At 42.3% G+C, this 19361-nt stretch overlaps 1 protein-coding gene across 5 annotated transcripts in view; it reads right to left on the reverse strand.

Annotated features, from left to right (window-relative positions):
* Window positions 1-13151: 13151 nt before the first annotated feature.
* The window catches only part of KIF9 (kinesin family member 9), a 39836-nt gene continuing 33626 nt past the window's right edge, over window positions 13152-19361 (reverse strand). For all 5 annotated transcript variants that reach the window (XM_054594759.1, XM_054594756.1, XM_054594758.1 and 2 more), the window contains 5 exons: window positions 19074-19288; window positions 15456-15632; window positions 15047-15162; window positions 14532-14636; window positions 13152-13202 (listed from right to left, as the gene is read on the reverse strand). In XM_054594759.1, the coding sequence (XP_054450734.1) occupies window positions 13152-13202; window positions 14532-14636; window positions 15047-15162; window positions 15456-15632; window positions 19074-19288 (664 nt within the window). The remainder of the gene's footprint in view (window positions 13203-14531; window positions 14637-15046; window positions 15163-15455; window positions 15633-19073; window positions 19289-19361) is intronic.

A 19361-nucleotide genomic window follows, 5' to 3' on the forward strand; every position in this document is an offset into this window, starting at 1 on the left:
GTGAGTGAGAAAAAAACAGTCAAGTACAGGTTTCCTATTTTCTTACAAAGGAAACAGTCCACTTGCAGACGATGCAGCTGGGCTCTATGATACCTGGTCTGAAGACAGCATTAGTCTGGTTAGAATCCAGCGCAGTAAGTACATAACCTGGCGGGTTAGTGGAAAATACTACGATCCAAACATGAGTAAACGAACCAAATTTTTACAGGCAAGGTTGCTGAAGATTGAGTACTACTAAAAGCCCCCATTTATTACTGTGCTAGGGGCTCTTTGTACACACATTTTAAAATCAAAGAGAATGAATCCTCAGAACACACACTTGGGCCTATTCTCTCCATCAAAGCTGTGGAATAATTTGGTCTTTAACCTATAATTATTAATAGATACTGGCAGTCTCCTACTTTCTTATATAAAGCCTTATGCAAAAGTGTGTTGATGTAAGAACATTCTAACTTGTAGAGAATATTTATGAGTTTATTTGAGCCAGACTGAAAATTGCCAGGAAACAAGATCTCCAGTGCTCCAGAAAATAAGTTTTGCAGCTACATTTTTTTAATGCATTTGAAATTAAGGAAGACTACAGGAGCGCGGGAGGAAGGAAGGTGGGGAGTAGGTTATAGGGGAATTAATAAGATTATGAGTATTTCAAAGGTGTGTTAACCTAGACTGACAGAAACAATGAACAGGGCTTGCTTAAGGCCCAGATAAACAAATGTCAAGTCAAAGTGAAACATAAGAGGCATCCCCTTCCTAGAGTATTAAAAACCCATAATTGCTCCTTTCATTGTTGCCTCCTGTTAGCCCTGACCACTCCCATCCCAGAGTGACCACAGAGTAGCCAGTAATGACTGAAACAAAGCTGATTTGGGCATCTCTTGCCTTAGGGGAGACAGAGGGCCAAAGGCTGGACATTGCCCACAGGTAGGCTCCGGGTACTTGGTAAAGGAATGAGATAAAAAATGTAGTTGTAGAGGGGAGCACCAATTGGTTCCCTGAGCATATTCTCCAAAACTACTATTTGTAAACAAAAGTTTTGAGGTAGTGGGTTAAGAAATAGTTCTTAGGACTGACATAACACAGAAGTAATAAAATGAAGACACTGAGGTCCTCCTAGGTGCCTTTTTCCAATGTGCTCAGACCAACACTCTATTGCCTCAACTGGGAACCTGTCTAAGTCTCTAAGAGAGAGGGAAAAGGTTGTTTTCCCTTGAACCCGCTGCTGAAAATGAGTGGGGAAACCACCCCTACTCACTCACTCTTGTCTCGTCCCATCCTGCTCTTTCCTCACCAAATCCTTCCCCCAAGTGAGGATTGTCAAAGCACCGGCTGCGCTCCTCAAACAATGCCAGCTTGGGAGGGATAAGCAAACCGCAGACCTAGGACTCCTCAGAGTTCCTTGCTTTGCCAAGTGGGCACAAGGTTGACAGTGCCAGCAAGGCCAATGTGGGCAGTGTGAGCAAGGCAGTGTGGAGAGCTGTTTCCGCCCACGTGCTCCTTCACCTTTCAGAGTCAGGCCCATTCCCTTACAAGTTTATATGGATATGTGAGGCTCAACGAAGTGGGAAGTTATTTTAGGTTTAATGAGTATACAAAAGAAAGGCACCATAATTTAGATTAATGTTTATTTCAATGGTTCTAAACAAATCTATCACATTCTTCGGCCCTGGCATTTCTTGGCTGGGGGCGGGGGCGGGGGCGGGGGGGTGGATTACAATAGATTTTTATTCATTTAATCCACACGTCTCAACACAAGAGGAAGCTAGAAAACAATACATGATCTACATTGAGACCTATTACATACATTGTTTGTACTAAGCACCTTCTTTACTGTTTTGTTAACTAAATTTCATTGCATAATATTGTGTAAGTCTGCCTCCCCAACTCTTACAAAGTGTTGTAGGCAGAAGCATTATTGTCTCTCCTTCATATTTTATAGTGTCTCACTCTGTATATGTCAAGTGTTTATTACTTTGCTGTTTTTTTGAAAACCTTACTTTTTTTACTCTTTCAGAAATCCTTAAAGTGTTGACATGGATTTTTCTGTCAAGACCAGATTGTTGAGCAGCTATCAAGCTGTTGACAACTAGTCTCATTTCATAAGCTATTTCACTGGGCTTCAGAGTGCTAACCTGAGGAATATTGTTTTTTTGTTTTGTTACCAGTGTCTTTAGTGAATTTTATTAAGGAAGAGTTATCATAGTTTGCAGAATTTGGAAAAATTTTTTAAAGGCAAATTTGGGCAAGATGCATAGATCTTCATTTACTATATAGGATACTTGGGTATTTCCCATCCTTTGGTATGCTGAGAGTTTTCATTTAGTAGTAGTTTCCCCAATTTATCAAAGCAAAAATTCATAAAATTCAGGACACTTCCTACAACACTAAAATCTTCCTTGTTTTTAATGGCACAGGATTCTTCTATTTATAGTCCTTAAACATTGGATGGCTGAGGCAGAAGATTAAAAGAAATCTTTTCCACATCATTTTTCTGCTGTTCCTCATCTTTTTACTAAATTCGATACAAATTCCCATTTCTTGATGGTATTGCTTTGAAATAAGATTGTTATAAATAGAATCTATAATAAAGTCCCATCTAACGTAGTGCTATTCACCAACTTGGTAGAGTCAGAATGTTCAATTTTCATTAAATTTTCTTAACGTGTTATTACATGTTAAAGACTATAAGCCCTCATTAAACATTGATGAAGATTATAAAATTCAACTACTGACTCTCACTTTTGATGTCAGAATGTTGTGTTAAAAGACATGCAACTATTTTGAAGGTGACATACTGAGCTTCTGTTTGTTTATTTAAAAAATTTTTTTTTTTTTTTTTAGAGAGAGGGAAAGGGAGGGAGAAAGAGAAGGAGAGAAACGTAGACTAGCTGCTGCCTCTTGCACACCCCCAACTGTGGACCTGGCCTGCAACCCAGGCACATGCCCTGATTGGGAATCGAGCTAGCCACCTGTCAGCTTATAGGATGATGCCCAAGCTATTAAGCCACACCAGTCAGGGCTGAGCTTCTGTTTTGTTGCAGGACTAGGTGTTTGGACCTAAAATTTAAATTGAGTTTTCATCCCTTCCAACGTAGACAATTTCAAAAGATACCATGGTGCAGTTCAGAAGAGACCAACAGACTGAACCAAAAATATTACTCAAACAATGGTGTCCCATCAAAAGTTTAAAAGTCAAACTGTTAATGACTATAGAATCTAGACTACTTTCAACTCTTCTGTGTTTTAAAATTTTTCATAATACATAGAGGAAAAATGCATCATGAAAAAAAAAATCAGACTTTGAAACCTGAAAAGGTAATTTACCAACTGCTTTCAGGGATCTTCACATATTCTAAAAGGAAAACAACGTGAACCAAAATTATCTATACAGTTTTTTTTAATCCCTAAGACTGTGAATAAACATACTTACAAATCTTGTTAAAAAAGGCTGTCATCATGTAACTAAAGCCAAATGGAAACATTTGGTGTGTTTTCCCTAAAGTTTTACAATGCACCTTCACCTTGGACACTATTTCAAAGTAAAAGAACTTGAAAATGAATCCCCACTCTTAATCAAGCAGTTAACTATTTCTCTTTGCATCCCTTGAATCTTCAAGTCCCCCAACTCTGCATCCTAGGTCCACTAGCTTCTGCCCAGACCAAGAAAGAAAGAAAAAACAAAACAAAACAGGTCTTCGCCAAAATCTTAAGTATCCAATATCTCCTAATACACAACTGTAACAGTACTGTAGCAACTTCAGCTGGGCTGCAAAAAATGAAATTGGATGACTCTTAAAAAGTCTACAAACAGTGGAAACAGTCTGAAATCACCCCGAAAAACCCCTCCCCAGGCTGGGTGATGGGAGGTGGAAATCTAGTCCCAGATACAGATACCAGGAAAGAGGAGAGGTTAGAGCAAGGCACCCCGCCCCCCGCACCCCGCCCCAGCCCCACCTTAGGGTTGTTTTTATTTTATATTTTTCAATATGTGTTAATCTTGTCTTCCCTACAAGATTATCAAACACTGTAGTGCTTGCTTGTTTGTTTGTTTAGTCCTGTTTTGTTTTGGATCTTAGCACCCTTCCAGAGAACTCATCCCCCAAAGCTTCTTAATGCATCTTTCCTTCCAATCTTGCCTCTCCCAGCAGAGGAAGAAACTGCTCAAGATTACCTCAGTTTAGTGAATGAATAAACCAAAGATCCTAGAGGTTAAGGTACTTATCTAAGATCACATGGCTTGGCAGAGCCAGGATTTTAGCTTGGTTATCTGATTCAAGACATTTCTGTTTTTTAAAGATTGTATTTATTTATTTATTGTAGAAAGAGGGGAAAAGAGGGAGAAAGGGAAAGAAATATGGGTTGGTTGCCTCTCGCACACCCACATCTTGGGGACCAGGTCCGGAACCTAGGCAGGTTCCCTAACAGGGAATCAACCTGCAATCTTTCAGTCCACAGGCCCGCACTCCTTCCACTGAGCCACACCAGCCAGGGCTGATTCAAGACATTTTCATACCAAACATCTGGAGTTTATCACCAACAGAAAATAATCCCTGATACAGGAAGGAATGATGAGCAAATAAATTGGTAAATAAGTAGTTAAAAACTAAAAAACATTTACCATAAAAAGTAATTATTATACATAATTTATGTGGTTAATAAAGCAAGATTGAACTGATATCCTGGACAACAAGGTCATTTGAAACTAGGATGGTCAGGGTGATGGGACTGGAGCTGAAGTTTTCCAAGGCCCTTGTGTTGTTTGAGAAGAGGGTGAAAATATTGATTAAGCTTTAGTCTTTCAAGTATACAAGTTAAAATATCTCAGGTAACTACTAAAACAGTACATGAATTCCAAATTAGTAGAGGGATAAATAGAATTTAAAAACAAAAAAAAAGCAAGACATAAAGATAGAAAAAAGAAATAGTGAAACAAATAGAAATCACACAAAAATATGGTAAAAAAATTAATGCAAATATTTCAGTAATTATAGCACATGTAAATGGAATAAACTCCCTAGTTTAAAAAAAAGAAGCAGTATGTAGTGGACAAAATAAACTCGGACCATATGCTATTTTTGATACATTATTAAAACAAAGAAGGCACTGGCTGGGTAGTTAAGTTGGTTGGAGCATCCTCCCAATTTGCCAAGGTTAGAAGTTCGATCTCTGCTCAAGGCACATATGAGAAGGAACTAATAAATGCATAAATAAGTGGGACAGTAAATCTATGTTTCTCTCTCTCCCTTTTTCTCTCTAAGACCAAAAAGAAAAATAAATTTTAAGAAGACCAAGAAAACAGAAAAATGTAAAAGGGTGGGAAAAGATGTCTTGCTAATTTAACAGTAGAAGGCTGGTAGAGCTATGTTAATATCAGGCAAACTACAAATAAATGAATGTTGCTAAATAATGATTAAAAGTTCAGGAACCTCAGACTTTGGAATTCTAAACATAAATGCACCTAATTACATATCCTTAAAATATAAAAATCAAAATTTGACAGAAATAGAAGAAAAGTGGATAAATTTACCATTATAGTGCAGAATATTTTTAATTTTTAAAAAATTTATTGATTCTAGTGAGAGTGAGAAACATCAATTTGTTGCTCCATTTATTCATTCATTCATTATTTGATGCTTGTATTTGTCCTGACCGGATCAAACCTGCAATCTTGGCATACTGGGATGACACTCAAACCAACTGAGCTACCCAGGTAGGGTACTCATTTATAATCTTATGGGACCACTGTGTATGTGCTCCATCATTGACCGAAATGTTGTTATGCAGTGCATGACTGTATTTTAAAAGGAATCTTTTTTTTTCTGATCAGTGGGTCTCAACAGTGGGCTTAAAATATTTACTAAACCATACTCTAAACAGATGTGATCTCATCCAGGCTTTGCTGTTCCATTTATAGAGCACAGACAGAGTAGATTCGGCATAATTCTTAAGGACCCTGGGATTTTTGGAATGGCAAATGGATATTGACTTCAACTTAAAGTCATGAGCTACATTAGCTCCTAACAAGAGAGTCAGCCTGTCCTTGGAAGCTTTGAATACAGGCATTGACTTCTCTCTACCAAAATCCTAGATGTAGCATCTTCCAATGTAAAGCTGTTTCATCTACATTGACAATTTGTTTAGTGTAGCCACCTTCATTAATTAACTTTATCTCTGAATAACTTGCTGCAGCTTCTGTTAAGTCAGCACTTGCTGCTTCACTTTGCATTTTTATGTTATAAAGATGGCTTATTAAACCTCATGAACGAACCTTGCTAGCTTCAGACTTCTGCAGGTTCCTCCTCTCTCGGCCTTCATAGCGGTGAAGAGAGTTAAGGCCTTGCTCTGGATTAGGCTTTGTGAAGGGAATGTTGTGGCTAGTTTGATCTTCTATCCAGACCACTAAAACTTTCTCCACATCAGCAGTAAGGCTATTACATTTTCTTATTATTTGTCTGTTCACTTGAATAGCGCTTTTAATTTCCTTCAAGAACTTTTCCTTTGCATTCACAATTTAGGGGTTTGGTGCAAGAGGCCTGCCTACCTTTGGGCCTCTCTTGGCTTTTGACATCATCCTCACTAAGCTTAATCATTTCAGCTTTTGATTTAAAGTGAAATGTGCAGCTCTCCTTTTCACTTGAACACTTAGCAGCCATTGCAGTTATAAATTGGAAATTTAAATATTACTGTCTCAGGGAAGAAGGAGGCCTGAGTAGAGGGAGAGAGACAGGGAAACACCTGGGTCGTGGCGCAGTCAGACCACACACATTTATCAATTAAGTTTGTTGCCTTATATGAACATGGTTCATGGTGCATTAAAACAATTGCAATAGTAGCATCACAGATTGTCATTACAGATACAATAATAATGAAAAAGTTTGAAATATTGTAAATATTTCACGGATGTACTTCATGTAACACAGAGACACAAAGTGAGAAAATGCTGTTGGAAAATGGTGTCAATAAATTGGAATTGCTTGGTGCACAGCTACCACAAACCTTCAATGTGGAAAAAATGCAGTATCTGCGAAGCACAGTAAAACAAGGTGCAATAAAACTAGGTATGCCTATAATAATAATTTTAAAATAATAGTAATTAAAATTTGCATTTGAACAAAAATGTTTATGGTGTACTTCTGGTATACACAATTACAATTTTAAAAGTTATTGCCAAATTTGTATCTAAAAAATGTGTACTAATGTATAAAGTATATATCAACGTATACATTTTTAAGGCTCTGGAGATACATTGCCCAATTCTCCAGAAAAGATGAGCCAGTTGATTCCCCAACACTGAAGAAGAATGTCCATTTACCTGTTGTTAAGGGCTTTTTTTCAAAAAAATTATAATCATAACTGTCATACAGCCATAAAATGAATGTGCCAAAGATTGTATTTAACTCAATTCATGAAGGCATTAGTGAGGGCAACCAGTCCAACAGAATTTGAACTGATACAGATCAAGAATGCTGAAATTAATTTACAAATAGGTATAAAACGGGCTTTTCTTTCAGAGGGGATTGTTAAGGGAGAACATACTTTGCATGTCTATGGACAAGTAATTTGCATTTCTATCCTCATCTATAATTTACAGGGCAGTAAAATAGGCCAAAGGTGATGAAAGGTCTGAATGCCATTACCAGAGGTATCTGTCAGTCAGCTAGATACCACTTTGTCCATGGAATACACTAGTAATCTTTTGGTTCATTCAAAGTCTTTCACAATTTTTCCCTATACTGTGGGCACACCACACTGTGTATCTATTTTTCTATAAATACCTGATATAAAGTAGTTGGAAGGATAGAAAGGGCTGAATTTGAAATTTCAGATATTGATATCAATCTCCAAAGTAAAACTGAATTCTGAAGTCTGACCTAAGAAAAAGTAGAATTGATAAATAACTGACATAAAACTGTTGATGGCTTAAAATGACACATGGTAAACTGTTACTGACTGAAAATTGACAAAAGAATCAAATCTTCATCACAACATCAAGACAGAAAAATGTAACTTGAAAACTGACTTTAATAAAGTCCACAAAATAAAATTCACATTAATAAAAGCTATAATCAGGTACATCTGGTACAAAAAAGTTTCAAAGATTAAAGTATTTTCTAAGTAAAATGTACTAGTAAAAATAACCTCAATAAAAGAATTTAAAATATTTTTGTCCTTTTTTCAAATTACTATTTTTCTCCTTACATGCCAGAAGAGCAGCTCTGGAACTTTTTAATGCTTGACCAGGTGTTAAAACTCTCAAATTCTTTCTTTTCCCTGGCTCTAACTCAAACAGAAGAGATTCTTACCTAATATGATTTTTCTGCCATCCTGAGGGAACAGGAATACTAATGGATATTTACAGAAGCCTTTAGACATTGCAGAGTTTTCATAGACGTTATCTCGCATCATCTTTTTAGCACCCTATCATGGGGTAGGCAATAACAGCTTCTGCCCCATTCTACAGATGAAGAGATTGAACCTAAGAAAAGTTAAGGGCACCCAAGGTCACATCTCTGAATGGTGGCACTTGGACTTGTCCGGGCTCTCACATCCTGTATTCCTTTTCCATGCAGCCAACAGCATTCACTGGCCACATTCTCTATGCTCTCAGCCTCTTTAGGGGCCTTACAAGGCCCTGCTTCAGCCCCTCTCCAAGGCCAGGACACAGCCCTAGAGCAAAGAGGTCTCCTTTCACCCTTGCCATCATTCCCAAATTTAAGAACAATATTGTCTGTTCCACACCACTCAGCTTTAGCTTCCTAATTCTTTTTACAGCTTTTTTTCTGAACAGAGGAGATTACCCATCAAGGGAATTGTAACAGGGTTCAGAAATTGGTTTCTTACAAGCCATTTAGTTACTGAATCACAAATCATGGCTGGCTCTTGAGGTGAGCTCCTTTCCCACATGCAAGACTCCCTCTTTTTTCTTCCAGCCTTCAAGGGTACATTTCTGAAAATGAGGTGCCTCTCCTTTTATTGTTGGAAAGCAGAGCTGGTAGAAGTGTCATCTGCTCATAGATGGGTTGTTTTTCTTAATAAATGTATTCTTTCTAAATTAAATGTTATTTTTGCTAATAAAAGCAATTCTTTTTTACAAAGATTTTATTTGTTTTTAGAGAGAGTGGGGGAGAGAAAGTGAAGGAGAAAAACATTGTTCAGTTGCCTTTCGCATGCCCCCAACATGGGACATGGCCCACAACCCAGGCATGTGCCCTGCCTGACCAGGAATTGAACTGATGACCTTTTGGTTCACAGACCTGTGCTCAATCCACAAAGCCACACCAGCCATGGCAAAAAACAATTCATATTTGAAAGAAAAAATAACGTGTGAATATATATATGATGTAATTTTCAACTGACATGTTAAATAACTTTTCCACAACTGCTTCTATAGAATCACAAGATTTAGATTTAAAAGGACCCTAGAGGCCTCTGAGAGCTTTCTTCCTGGTGTGAGGATTTCGCTGGATGGACCTTGACTGGCGCTTCCCTGCCGGACAATGCTTGCATCCTCCTGGGATTTGGAGGCCAGTTTGCATCAAGACCATCCATTACAGGGCAGAAAACTCTTGTCCCATTTTTTTCTTCCCAAAATGACACAAAATATAAACTTCACTTTTCAGATTGAATCTCCAGGAAACAGGGCATGGCAAACAGAACTCATCATCTTGGGAACACAGGAAGCAGTCATTTTGGCTTTACTACTGAAAGACCTGGGAACTCCAAACAAGTCCCTAGTTTCTGTGATTATTCCTTGACTGAATTTTCAGGGCCTTTTGTGATGCCAGTCACACCCCCCTGGTGAGTGTGTCCACTTAAAACACTGTCTCCAGGCTGGGTGGCTTGGTTGGAGCATGTTAGAGCATCATCTCATACACCCAAAAGGTTAAGGGTTCAATTCCTGGTTAAGGCATGTACCTAGGTTATGGGTTTGATTCCTGGTTGGGCCACATACAAGAATAAACCAGTGAATGCATAAATATGTGGAACAACAAATTGATGTTTCTCTCTCTCCCCCTCCCCTCTCCCTCCCTCCCTCCCTCCCTTTCTTTCTCCTTACCTCTCTAAAATCTGATTTTTTTAAAATCAGATTTTAGCCTGAGCAATTGGGCTGAGATAAAAGAGGCTGTGGGTGCAATGTGTTTGAGGTGGGGGGCAATTAGGCATTTAGTTCTAATCATGGTGATTTGTGTATGTCTTAATAGATAACTCAAGTGGAGATGCCAAGTGAGCCATTGGCTATACAGGATTAGAGTTTAGGAGAGCAGTCCAGGCTAGATATAAAAAAATTGAGAGTTGGCATATGGATAATGTTTAAAGCACAAGACTGAATGAGACCACCACCGAGAATGATCTCCTTATTATCTCCTCTGTATCTGTTTTTGGATGGACCCTGGGTCTTCTTTTATCTGTTGCTTTCAGTTTTCTACCTCTTCATCCCTCTACTGCAATTCTCGGCAATTTCTTCAGATTCAATATCTGGGTCATTACTTCTCTGTTTCTAGTCCATCATTTTACCTTTTAGAACTACATTTTCTTCATTCCTAGAAATTCTGCTTTTTAAAAAATCTGCAATCTATATTGATACCCTTTATCATACTTTTATTCCTACTTTTGTCTTTAAAACATGTATATTGTGTAGTCTTTATTCAGTAACTTGTTATCTGAAGTTCTTATAAGTCTGATCCTGCTTACGCTGTGCCTCCATGATAAGTTGTTTCTGCTCACACATGTGTGTGTGCCTGCATAGGTGTGTGTATGTTTAATCTTTGGAGCTCATGTTTACTGGGGCTTTGTGGGAATGCTGTATTGCTGGGTAAAAGGCATGTACAGTAGATTTTTTAATTTTACTAGGTGTTTCAGCTTTGGGCTATTTTTATGCTAACTCCTCAGCATGGTGATTCCTGGACCACACAGTGTAAATTTGAATCCCAAACCTGTACATGGTTACAGATTCTCACAGGATCTGTGCTCCCTCATCCCTGGGGAATTTCCTTGCTACTTGCCCATGCCAGTGGGGAAACTTTTTGTAATTCCTCTCTTTATCAAGGATGAAGCCTTCAGGGTGCCAGCTTTATGCAGGCAGGGGATCCCATTTCCAATTTCCTCTGGGGCACGGGTCAAAGGTTTATTTCTCATATTTATGTGGACATTAATGCGTAAGAGCAACACTCCACTCACATACCTTGTCCCCATCCGTAGCTGCCAGAGCCAGTTCATTTGCAGGTCACTCTGGCTCTCAGCTCTCCAGCTGCTGACAGTTCCCTTTCTTTCCTGCAAATTTAGCTTTGCATTTAAAAGAACATTATACTTTAACCAGCATCTGGAACAACAGGCCCATTTGAGTGGACACGATGCCCCCTAGCTCCCTGCCATGTCAGAAGCATCTGCTCCTGAGAAGAATTTGTGTAGAACAGGATCTACTGAACACCATCCTGGCTTATTCCTGTGGCTCTGCCCACACAGATGATTACTTGTTTCAGCTTGTGCAAGAACTGACCAAAGAGGTCTATGTGGTGACAAATGAGCTAGGGACAAATGTGACCGACAGCCATTGCCATCAGGCCTCAGGACTGACCAGGAATTCTGTGGGGGGACGTCCAGCATGTCAGATGTCATTCCAACCCGTGACAGGGAATGAAGGAAAAGGGTATTAGTAAAGCCACAAATGGCTGTTTCCTGTGGCCCCAACAAGATGATGAATCCCATTGCCATGTCCTGCTTTCCTGAGATCCTCCCAAAGACCTGGGAACCCCCAACAAGTCCCGGTAAGGGTAGGAGCAGTCAAGAAGGGCAAGGATCAGAACCCTCTGCCCAAGACCTCAAATAGCTGGAAGGGTGAGCAGAGCCTGGGCAGACCTGCCTCTTTGGCCACAACCAAAAGAAACATAAGAACTAACCATCAGGGCTGTGTGTACACCATTAGTGTTGGTCAGTGACATGTGTCACCTAGGGGAAACCTTGGCACAGTAGGAGTCTCTAAAAGCTGTTTCAAGACCATTATGTATTATTAGTCAATGAAAGAGAAAGAGGCTAGTACACCTGAAACTAATACAAAAGAATATTGCCCTGACTGGTGTGTGGCTCAGTTGGTTGGGCATCGTCCCACAAAGCAAAGGATTGCAGGTTCGACCCCTGATCAGAACACATGCGGGGTTCAGTCTCTGATCAGGGCACATATGAGAAGCAACTGATTAATGTTTCTCTCCTCTTTCTCCCTCTCTTCCCCTCTAAAAGTAAGTAAGTAAAGTCTTTTTAAAAATAATACTGACTATAAACTGTAATGGACAAAAATTTTTTAAAAAGAGAAAAGAGCTAGACAGGAAAGGGGAGAGACCTCAAGAAAAGCCTCTCTGCTTTATCTTTTCAACAAAACTCCCATCCATCTGCTCATTGATGGCTTGAAGAACAGAATCATAGGGCCTTTTGGCTGGACAGATGCCATTCAGTTCAACCTTCCATCTGGTCAGTTTCTGCATGCGCCCTGCCAACCAGCCTCCCCATGTGGGGCTCTTGCCGCTAACTTCGTGGTAGGACTGCTGTCATTTTAAGGCTCCTCTTATTTGGAGATAAAAATTTGCCATTTCTTCCTAGACCCAGCCCTGCCTGATTGCTGGTGAATGGGGGTCTCCTGCCTTCACTGGCTCAGGAATACACAGAGGACGCTCTGAAAACCTACAGCCTGAGGGAGCTGAGAACCAGGGCCCCTCAGACCCCACTCACCCCCAGGATGTCCATGCCAGGAAGGAAAGAGGCTGACCAGGGGGACCAAGTCTTGCTAGGAGAAGCCTGACTGAGTTACTTTTCCACTTTCTTACTGAAGATTCAGTTACGACCTCACCTGTACAAAGGAACGACATCCTCCCAGACAGGAAATAAAATAAATTCTTGGATAAGCACTTAAAGTCCAGACTACAAAATTATTTTATCTTGTCCCTGCATATAAGACAGTGAATTGAAACTAAAAGTGTTCTGTGAAGATAAACAAGGGTGTCCTAGGAAGGGTGTTCCTCCTGGCAAGCAGGCCATTGTGTCTTCTCTGAGCCGGGCCCCAGCCTTGGAGCAGACCGGAACTCTGGGCAGGTGGTTCGGCAGCTATGCCACAGTGGGCAGGAGTTGCTGGGGTTCTTGTCCTTCAAGGCACTGGAGATGAGTCCCTATTTTCTATGTGCGTGCTGGAGGACCATCATGGTTTTCAAGTAACTGTGCTGAACACAGAAAAGGGGGGAAAACAGGAATTGATCAGGAGGTACAGACTTAACAAGGACTCGGAGGCCATGCCACTTAACATCTACCCTGTCATCCTTCCTGCAAGAATCAGTTCAGGGACAAGGATTCTCTCTGACTGGCCCTGATTCTTTGAGAAATAAAATTCCATTTTTCATCCCAAAGAAAGTATGTAAAACTTTTAAAATGGTGCATCAGGCATGTTCCAGACAAGACATGTGTGTTTCAAGAGCCCACCTGAAAGTTTCTGACTAGAATTAGGTTCAAAAAGAAAAGAGGTAGGTGCCCATGCACTCTGAAGGGCCCTTCCTCTGCAAATCAACTAGGTGTTCATGAATCCTACCCTTTTAATGCACTGCTAGGCTCCCAGAAAGTAGGTGGGAAAAGTGAGCTGAAACAGAAACAGTGGGTAGGGAGCAGGCAAATGCTAAAACCAATTTGGAATGTGTAGGTGAATCCTAGATTCCCCACAAGGTTGGGGAACTGAACCCAAAGTTCTCATGTTAACTGGAATTCTTTTTTTCCCCCCAACTTTTTTATTATGGTAAAATACACATTAAAAATTTACCGTCTTAACCATTTTTAAGTATACAATTCAGTGGTATTAAATACATTCATAATGTTGTGCAACCACCACCACCACCACCACCACCGTCCATCCCCGTAACTCTTTTCATCTTGTAAATATAAAACTGTCCCATTAAACAATGTGATGGTGCAATAGTCCCCCCCCCCATTATCTTCAGGGGATACACTTTAAGACTCCCAGTGGATGGCTGAAATTGAAGATAATATATATATCTGAAATTGATCAAAGATTATATATACATACACACAATGTTTTTTCCTATACTTAAAGGAAGCACTAAACAGCTTTCCTCTAGCATATCCACATTGCTAGCATCACAACTTTTACTCTTTGAGGCCATCATTAAATAAAATAAGGATGACTTGAACATAAGCACTGTGATACCATGACCATTGATGTGATAACTAGGATGGCTACTAAGTGACTAATGGGTGGGTAACCCATACAGCATGGATAAACTGGACAAAGGGGTGGTTCACATGGGCCACCTTAGCACTCACTAGCCATGTCCGGGCCTGGCCATGGTCTGTGGTTAGGGTCATGGGACCCTAACGGGCTCAGCCCAGCCCCAGGACTCTGGGGCTGGCAGAAGATATCCACTAACTCTGGGTGACTCTGGATCTCCCTGAGCTGGCACATTCCTCCTCCACCTCTCTAAAGGGAGGAATGTGGTCCCTGAGGCCCTCCTTCCTGGAGACATGAACCCCGCCCCCCGAGTTACCTTTTGTTCTGTCTTGACTTTGGCATTGTAGAAGGAGATGGAATCAGGGCCATCAGGCAGCATCATCTGCTGCAGCTGGCTGAACTTGTCCTGGTCATCTTCTCCCTAGGGAAGGCCCAATTCAGGATAGTCCCTTAAGCCTGGCATTGTCAGGATTCACCCTGACAAGGCCTGTGGTGGGCATCAGGGCAGCCCCGTCACTGGGTTTGCAAATCCCCACCCACAGTAGCTCACGATCTGTCAGGCCCACGTTTGCCAGCGTCATCAGACACCCTGTAACTGCCACCTGGACAGAATGAGCCACCCAAAAGGGCAGCAACCATAAGTGGTGTTATCTGTGTCTCCATCCTTGATAACTGGATAGAGACCTACCCACCTGCCTGGGCAGCCATTGGAGAGGCTGGGGGCAGCCCATACACTGTTCTGCCCTGTTTTTTGGGAGAACATAGGACAAGAGGCACAGTACGCTGCCCCCTGCCCTCCCATCATCCCCACCCCGACCTTGTAGCACTCACCAGAGACACTATCCTGCTGGCAGGCACCATGCCTGGCCGGATGCTGCTACCTGGTTTCAGTGCCACCTGCATGTCCTCAGGGACTAAGAAGGACTCATTGTACCAGATATCAAATTCTGCAAGGGGGAGGGAGCACAGCAGTGTGAGGTGTGGGGCAGTCCCTGAGGAAGCAGGTAAAGGCTGTGGGTACTTGTCACGGGTTCACCCTCTGTCACTTCCTGCTCTAGAGTCTCACCCTCTCCCATCTCTGTCTCCTGCCCACAAAGTCTTAGAAACAAACATCTGAAGCCCCTGCCTGGCCCCTGCCTATACCAGAGAGATTTGAAGCTGCTTCTAGAATATAGGAGGCAGCCCTGCCCTGTGCATCCCGGAACCTCAGATGGCCAGCCAACCTTCCCAAATGGTGCACCTGTGAGTAGGCGGTGGCGACACTGGTCCACAAGGTGCTGGCAGTACTGGATCTCAGCCTTGAGGTCACGTAGGTCCTGATACTCGGAACGGTACTGCTTCTTGAGGTCTTTGAGCTTCAGGATCAGCAAGAATTCCTCCTCATCGATGATAATCAGCCCCTTGTTTTCATAGTCACCTGCAGGAGGATGGAGATCAGGGAATCAAGTGCCCACCTGCGGTGAGGGGAGGAAGGCAGTCCAGAAAGAGAGGGGAGCGCTGGCAATGCACAACACAGGAGACAAGAGGAAAGGCTAGGGTACCACATGTGGGCGGGCAGAGCTGAGGGAGGCCAGGCTACCAGGACATGTCTCAAGGGGAGCGGGAGCTCAGATCAGAGAGCCACATTGGCATTTCTAGGACAAACAGGGGTAGCAGGTGAGAGGGTAGAGATGGCCGATGCTTCTCACTTATTTTGATCTTAAACCTCATCAGTCAAAAATATTCTGTAGGCACCTCTGTTATACAATGTTTACCTTTTTTGGAAATTATGTACATGAACTGCCATCATTGGCGAGTTCCACAGGGCACTTGGGCAACGTTCCTTATTATTAACAGTGCATGTAAACCCACATTGCAAATTGTCTTTTTTTTTTTTTTTAATTTATTGATTTGAGAGAGAGAAAGAGAAACATCAGTTTTGTAGTTGCACTCATTTATGCTTTCCTTGGTTGATTCTTATATGTGCCCTGGCTAGGATCAAACCTGCAGCCTTGGTATATGGGGATGACACTGTAACCAACTGAGCTATCAAGCCAGGGCCAGGTTGTCTTCTTGATGGTTTGAACAATCATCAGCTACCTTCTTATTAGAGACTACTAGACATGTGAATCATATTGAGTAACTCTCAGAGGCTCCAGGGTGCAGGAGTCGATAGTGCTGTTAGTCATCTCCTTCACTCATGGCCTCTTTGTATGGACCTTTCTTAACATCTGTCAGCTCAGTGAGGACTGTTGGGTTGAGACAAAATAACATGGCCTGTGAAGCCACTCACCCAGCTCTCCACTGCCCATAGCACCTTGAAAGCTCAGCAAAGGTGTCACATCAATCACCCCAAGGTGTGGGACTTTCACCCCAGGACCCCTGGAAGGTGAGTCCCACGTGTGTGGCTGGGGTGCATGAGGCAGTCCCCAGGTGTTGGAGGAAAACACTTGAGCTTTGAATGAAGTTTGCTGGGGAGAAGTAGGCCATGTTAAATGTCATGGACACTATTAATGGAGGGGCAAAGGTCCCCATTCAAGGTGCCTGGAGTGGGGTAGTAATCCAGAGTCACCTTCACCAAGTCCCTTGCCTTCAGTGAAGAGCGACTGTGTGCTGTGGGATGTCCCTGATCAGGTCACTTTGATAGACACACATCCTTTACAGAGTAGAATCTTTACAGGACTCTGAGATGGGGATATCTCTGAACACTGTTACTACCCAGAGGTTCTCTGGATATCTCCAAGGAAAAAACTAAAAGAGTTGAACTTAAGATGATTTTTTCATTTTTCTTTCACAAAAGACTAATTAATAATGTTCTAACTTCACTGACCTTTCTGGGCTGATTAGTAGCTGCCAATCAAGGTACCAGCAGGTAGTTTTTAAAATGAATTTACTTGAGCTGTTCCTTCAAGATAAAGGTATTTTATTTGATATTTTAACAACCAATGGGAGCCCTGGCTGGTGTAGATCAGTGGATTGAGCACCAGCCTGCAGACTAAAAGGTCACCAGTTCGATTCCCAGTCAGGGCACATGCCTGGGTTGCAGGCTGGGTCCCCAGTTGGGGATGTGCAAGAGGCAACCAGTTGATGTTTCTCTCCCTCTCTTTCTCCCTCCTTTCCCCTCTCTCTAAAAATAAACAAAATTAAATTTAAAATAAAAAAGGAAAAACAACCAATGGGAAAATAACTGCTTTGGCGGGGGTGGGGGAGGTGGAGAGCAAAAATGCTTTTTGATGCTGACAGATAAAATTTTAAATATTTTAAATATTTTAAAATAATATTTCTTCTTCATATCATCCTTTAAAAATATCCATTTTTAGCCCTGACCAGGTGGCTCAGTTGGTTGTAGCATTGTCCCAATGCCCAAGGTTGTGGGTTCAATCCCTCATCAGGGCACAGACAAAAATGAACCAGTGAATGCATAAATAAGTGGAAAAATAAATCAATGTTTCTTTCTCTCTTTCCTTTCCTCTCTAAAAAAAAAAAAAAAATCAAGAAGTAAACAAACTTTAAACATCCATTTTCAGATATGTTTAGGAGTAAAAACTATGTCAGCATAGCATTCATATACATTATTTAAAACAAGTAAATATGTAATAAGGGGTGGCATATTCAAAGATGTGGACAGAAGGGATAAAGAAATGTTAGCTGGTCCTATAAGACCTTCACCCTGGAGGTTCTGGGTGGGGGCATGTCAGGTACCACTGTCACCCACCTTCCCCTGTGGCCCAGACCCATGAAGGCCTTTGCCCTCTGGAATAGTGTGTCATGGCTGGGCAGTAGGGTATGTGCACAGTGGCACCAAGAACTTGGAAATAAAGTTGCTGCAAAGTAAATGAGTAAAACATAACCCTCTGTGAGTGAGATGATCCACCTGACCTGAAGAAATAAACCAAGTGACATCTGGAGATGTCCCAGGTCATCAGTGAAATCATTCATGAAGACCAGTCTGGAATGCCATTGTCCTCTAGCAAGGGAAAACCCAATGGCCTATAGTGGGCCCTGTCTGGGAGGCAATAGAACCAAGCCAGGAATGTGAGTAAGAGTGTGGCCTCTAAACCACCAGCCTCAGTTGGAATGATCACTAATTGAAATGCAGGTTCTGGGCCCTGCTCTAGATGTACTGAGTCAGAACCACTGGCTGAGGCCTGGGTACCTGCACAGGACCAGCCCTTCCAGGTGTCCTCTGCACACTTGAGCTTGAGGGTTCTTGGCCCAGAGTGCAGGTGTGGGCAGTGTCTGCCACTGGGACAAGAGCACCAGGTCAGGGTAACCAGGTAAGCACCCTCCCCACATGTGGGTCCCTGCTCTCTGAGCCTGATGGCTCCCACACCACCTGCCTGAGGAGACGAGTCTTTGGCAAGTCAGCATGGGTGTTGGGGTTTTGACACAAGGAATGGTCCTAACGACAGAGAATCCCTTGGCCCTCTGGTATGTATTCTCATTGCCCTCCTTGGTTCTTATGTCTTGACCAGCATTCCCACCCCAAGCAGACCACTGTGGGCAGTGAGGTGACCACACCAGGACCCAAGAACCTTGTGGGGGGTCACCAGCCAACCCTCTACCTGGGGAAGCCCCTACAAAACCAAAAGCCTGTTTCTCCATAGGTAGACAGCAGCACATATAGATGGAAGGCTTAGCACCTGGATCTGATATAAAGCAATTATGAGGGACCCACAGGAAGAGGGGGGCTGAAAGGGAAGGACTCTGTGGCTCCCCAGGGCTGACTACAGCCAAGTGATGACCCAGGAATGAAGGCTGCACCCCAACACCCCCAGGTGGCCCCTTCCATCTCAGTCCTCCAGTGCTCAGGGCTGTCCCGTTCTAAGCAGGATGGCTCAGATTCCACAGGCCCCAGCCATCTTCCCATCACATTTACCTTGGTTCTCCCGCAGTGACTTCTGGAAATCTAACGCTTCCTTGGTCACATCAATCTCCCGCTTGATGGCATTGATGCGCTGTGTGGTCTCACTGGCCCTTTTCCTCCGCTCGTTCAAGATGGATTTGTTTTCTTTGAAGATGCGGTTAATCTCACTACCTCGCTCATTCTTAAAGTCCTCAAAGGCCACAGGCTTGGAGGGTGGGGTGCTGGGCCTGAAGATGGAGTGGGGTTGGGGAGAAAGGGGGTGGCTGTCTTGGAGCCACCAGGCACTTCACCTTCCTTCCC

The sequence above is a fragment of the Pteronotus mesoamericanus genome, unplaced genomic scaffold, assembly GCF_021234165.1.
Source record: "Pteronotus mesoamericanus isolate MK-2021 breed Mesoamerican mustached bat unplaced genomic scaffold, CSHL_Meso_final scaffold_533, whole genome shotgun sequence".
In the NCBI taxonomy this organism is placed as follows: Eukaryota; Metazoa; Chordata; class Mammalia; order Chiroptera; family Mormoopidae; genus Pteronotus; species Pteronotus mesoamericanus.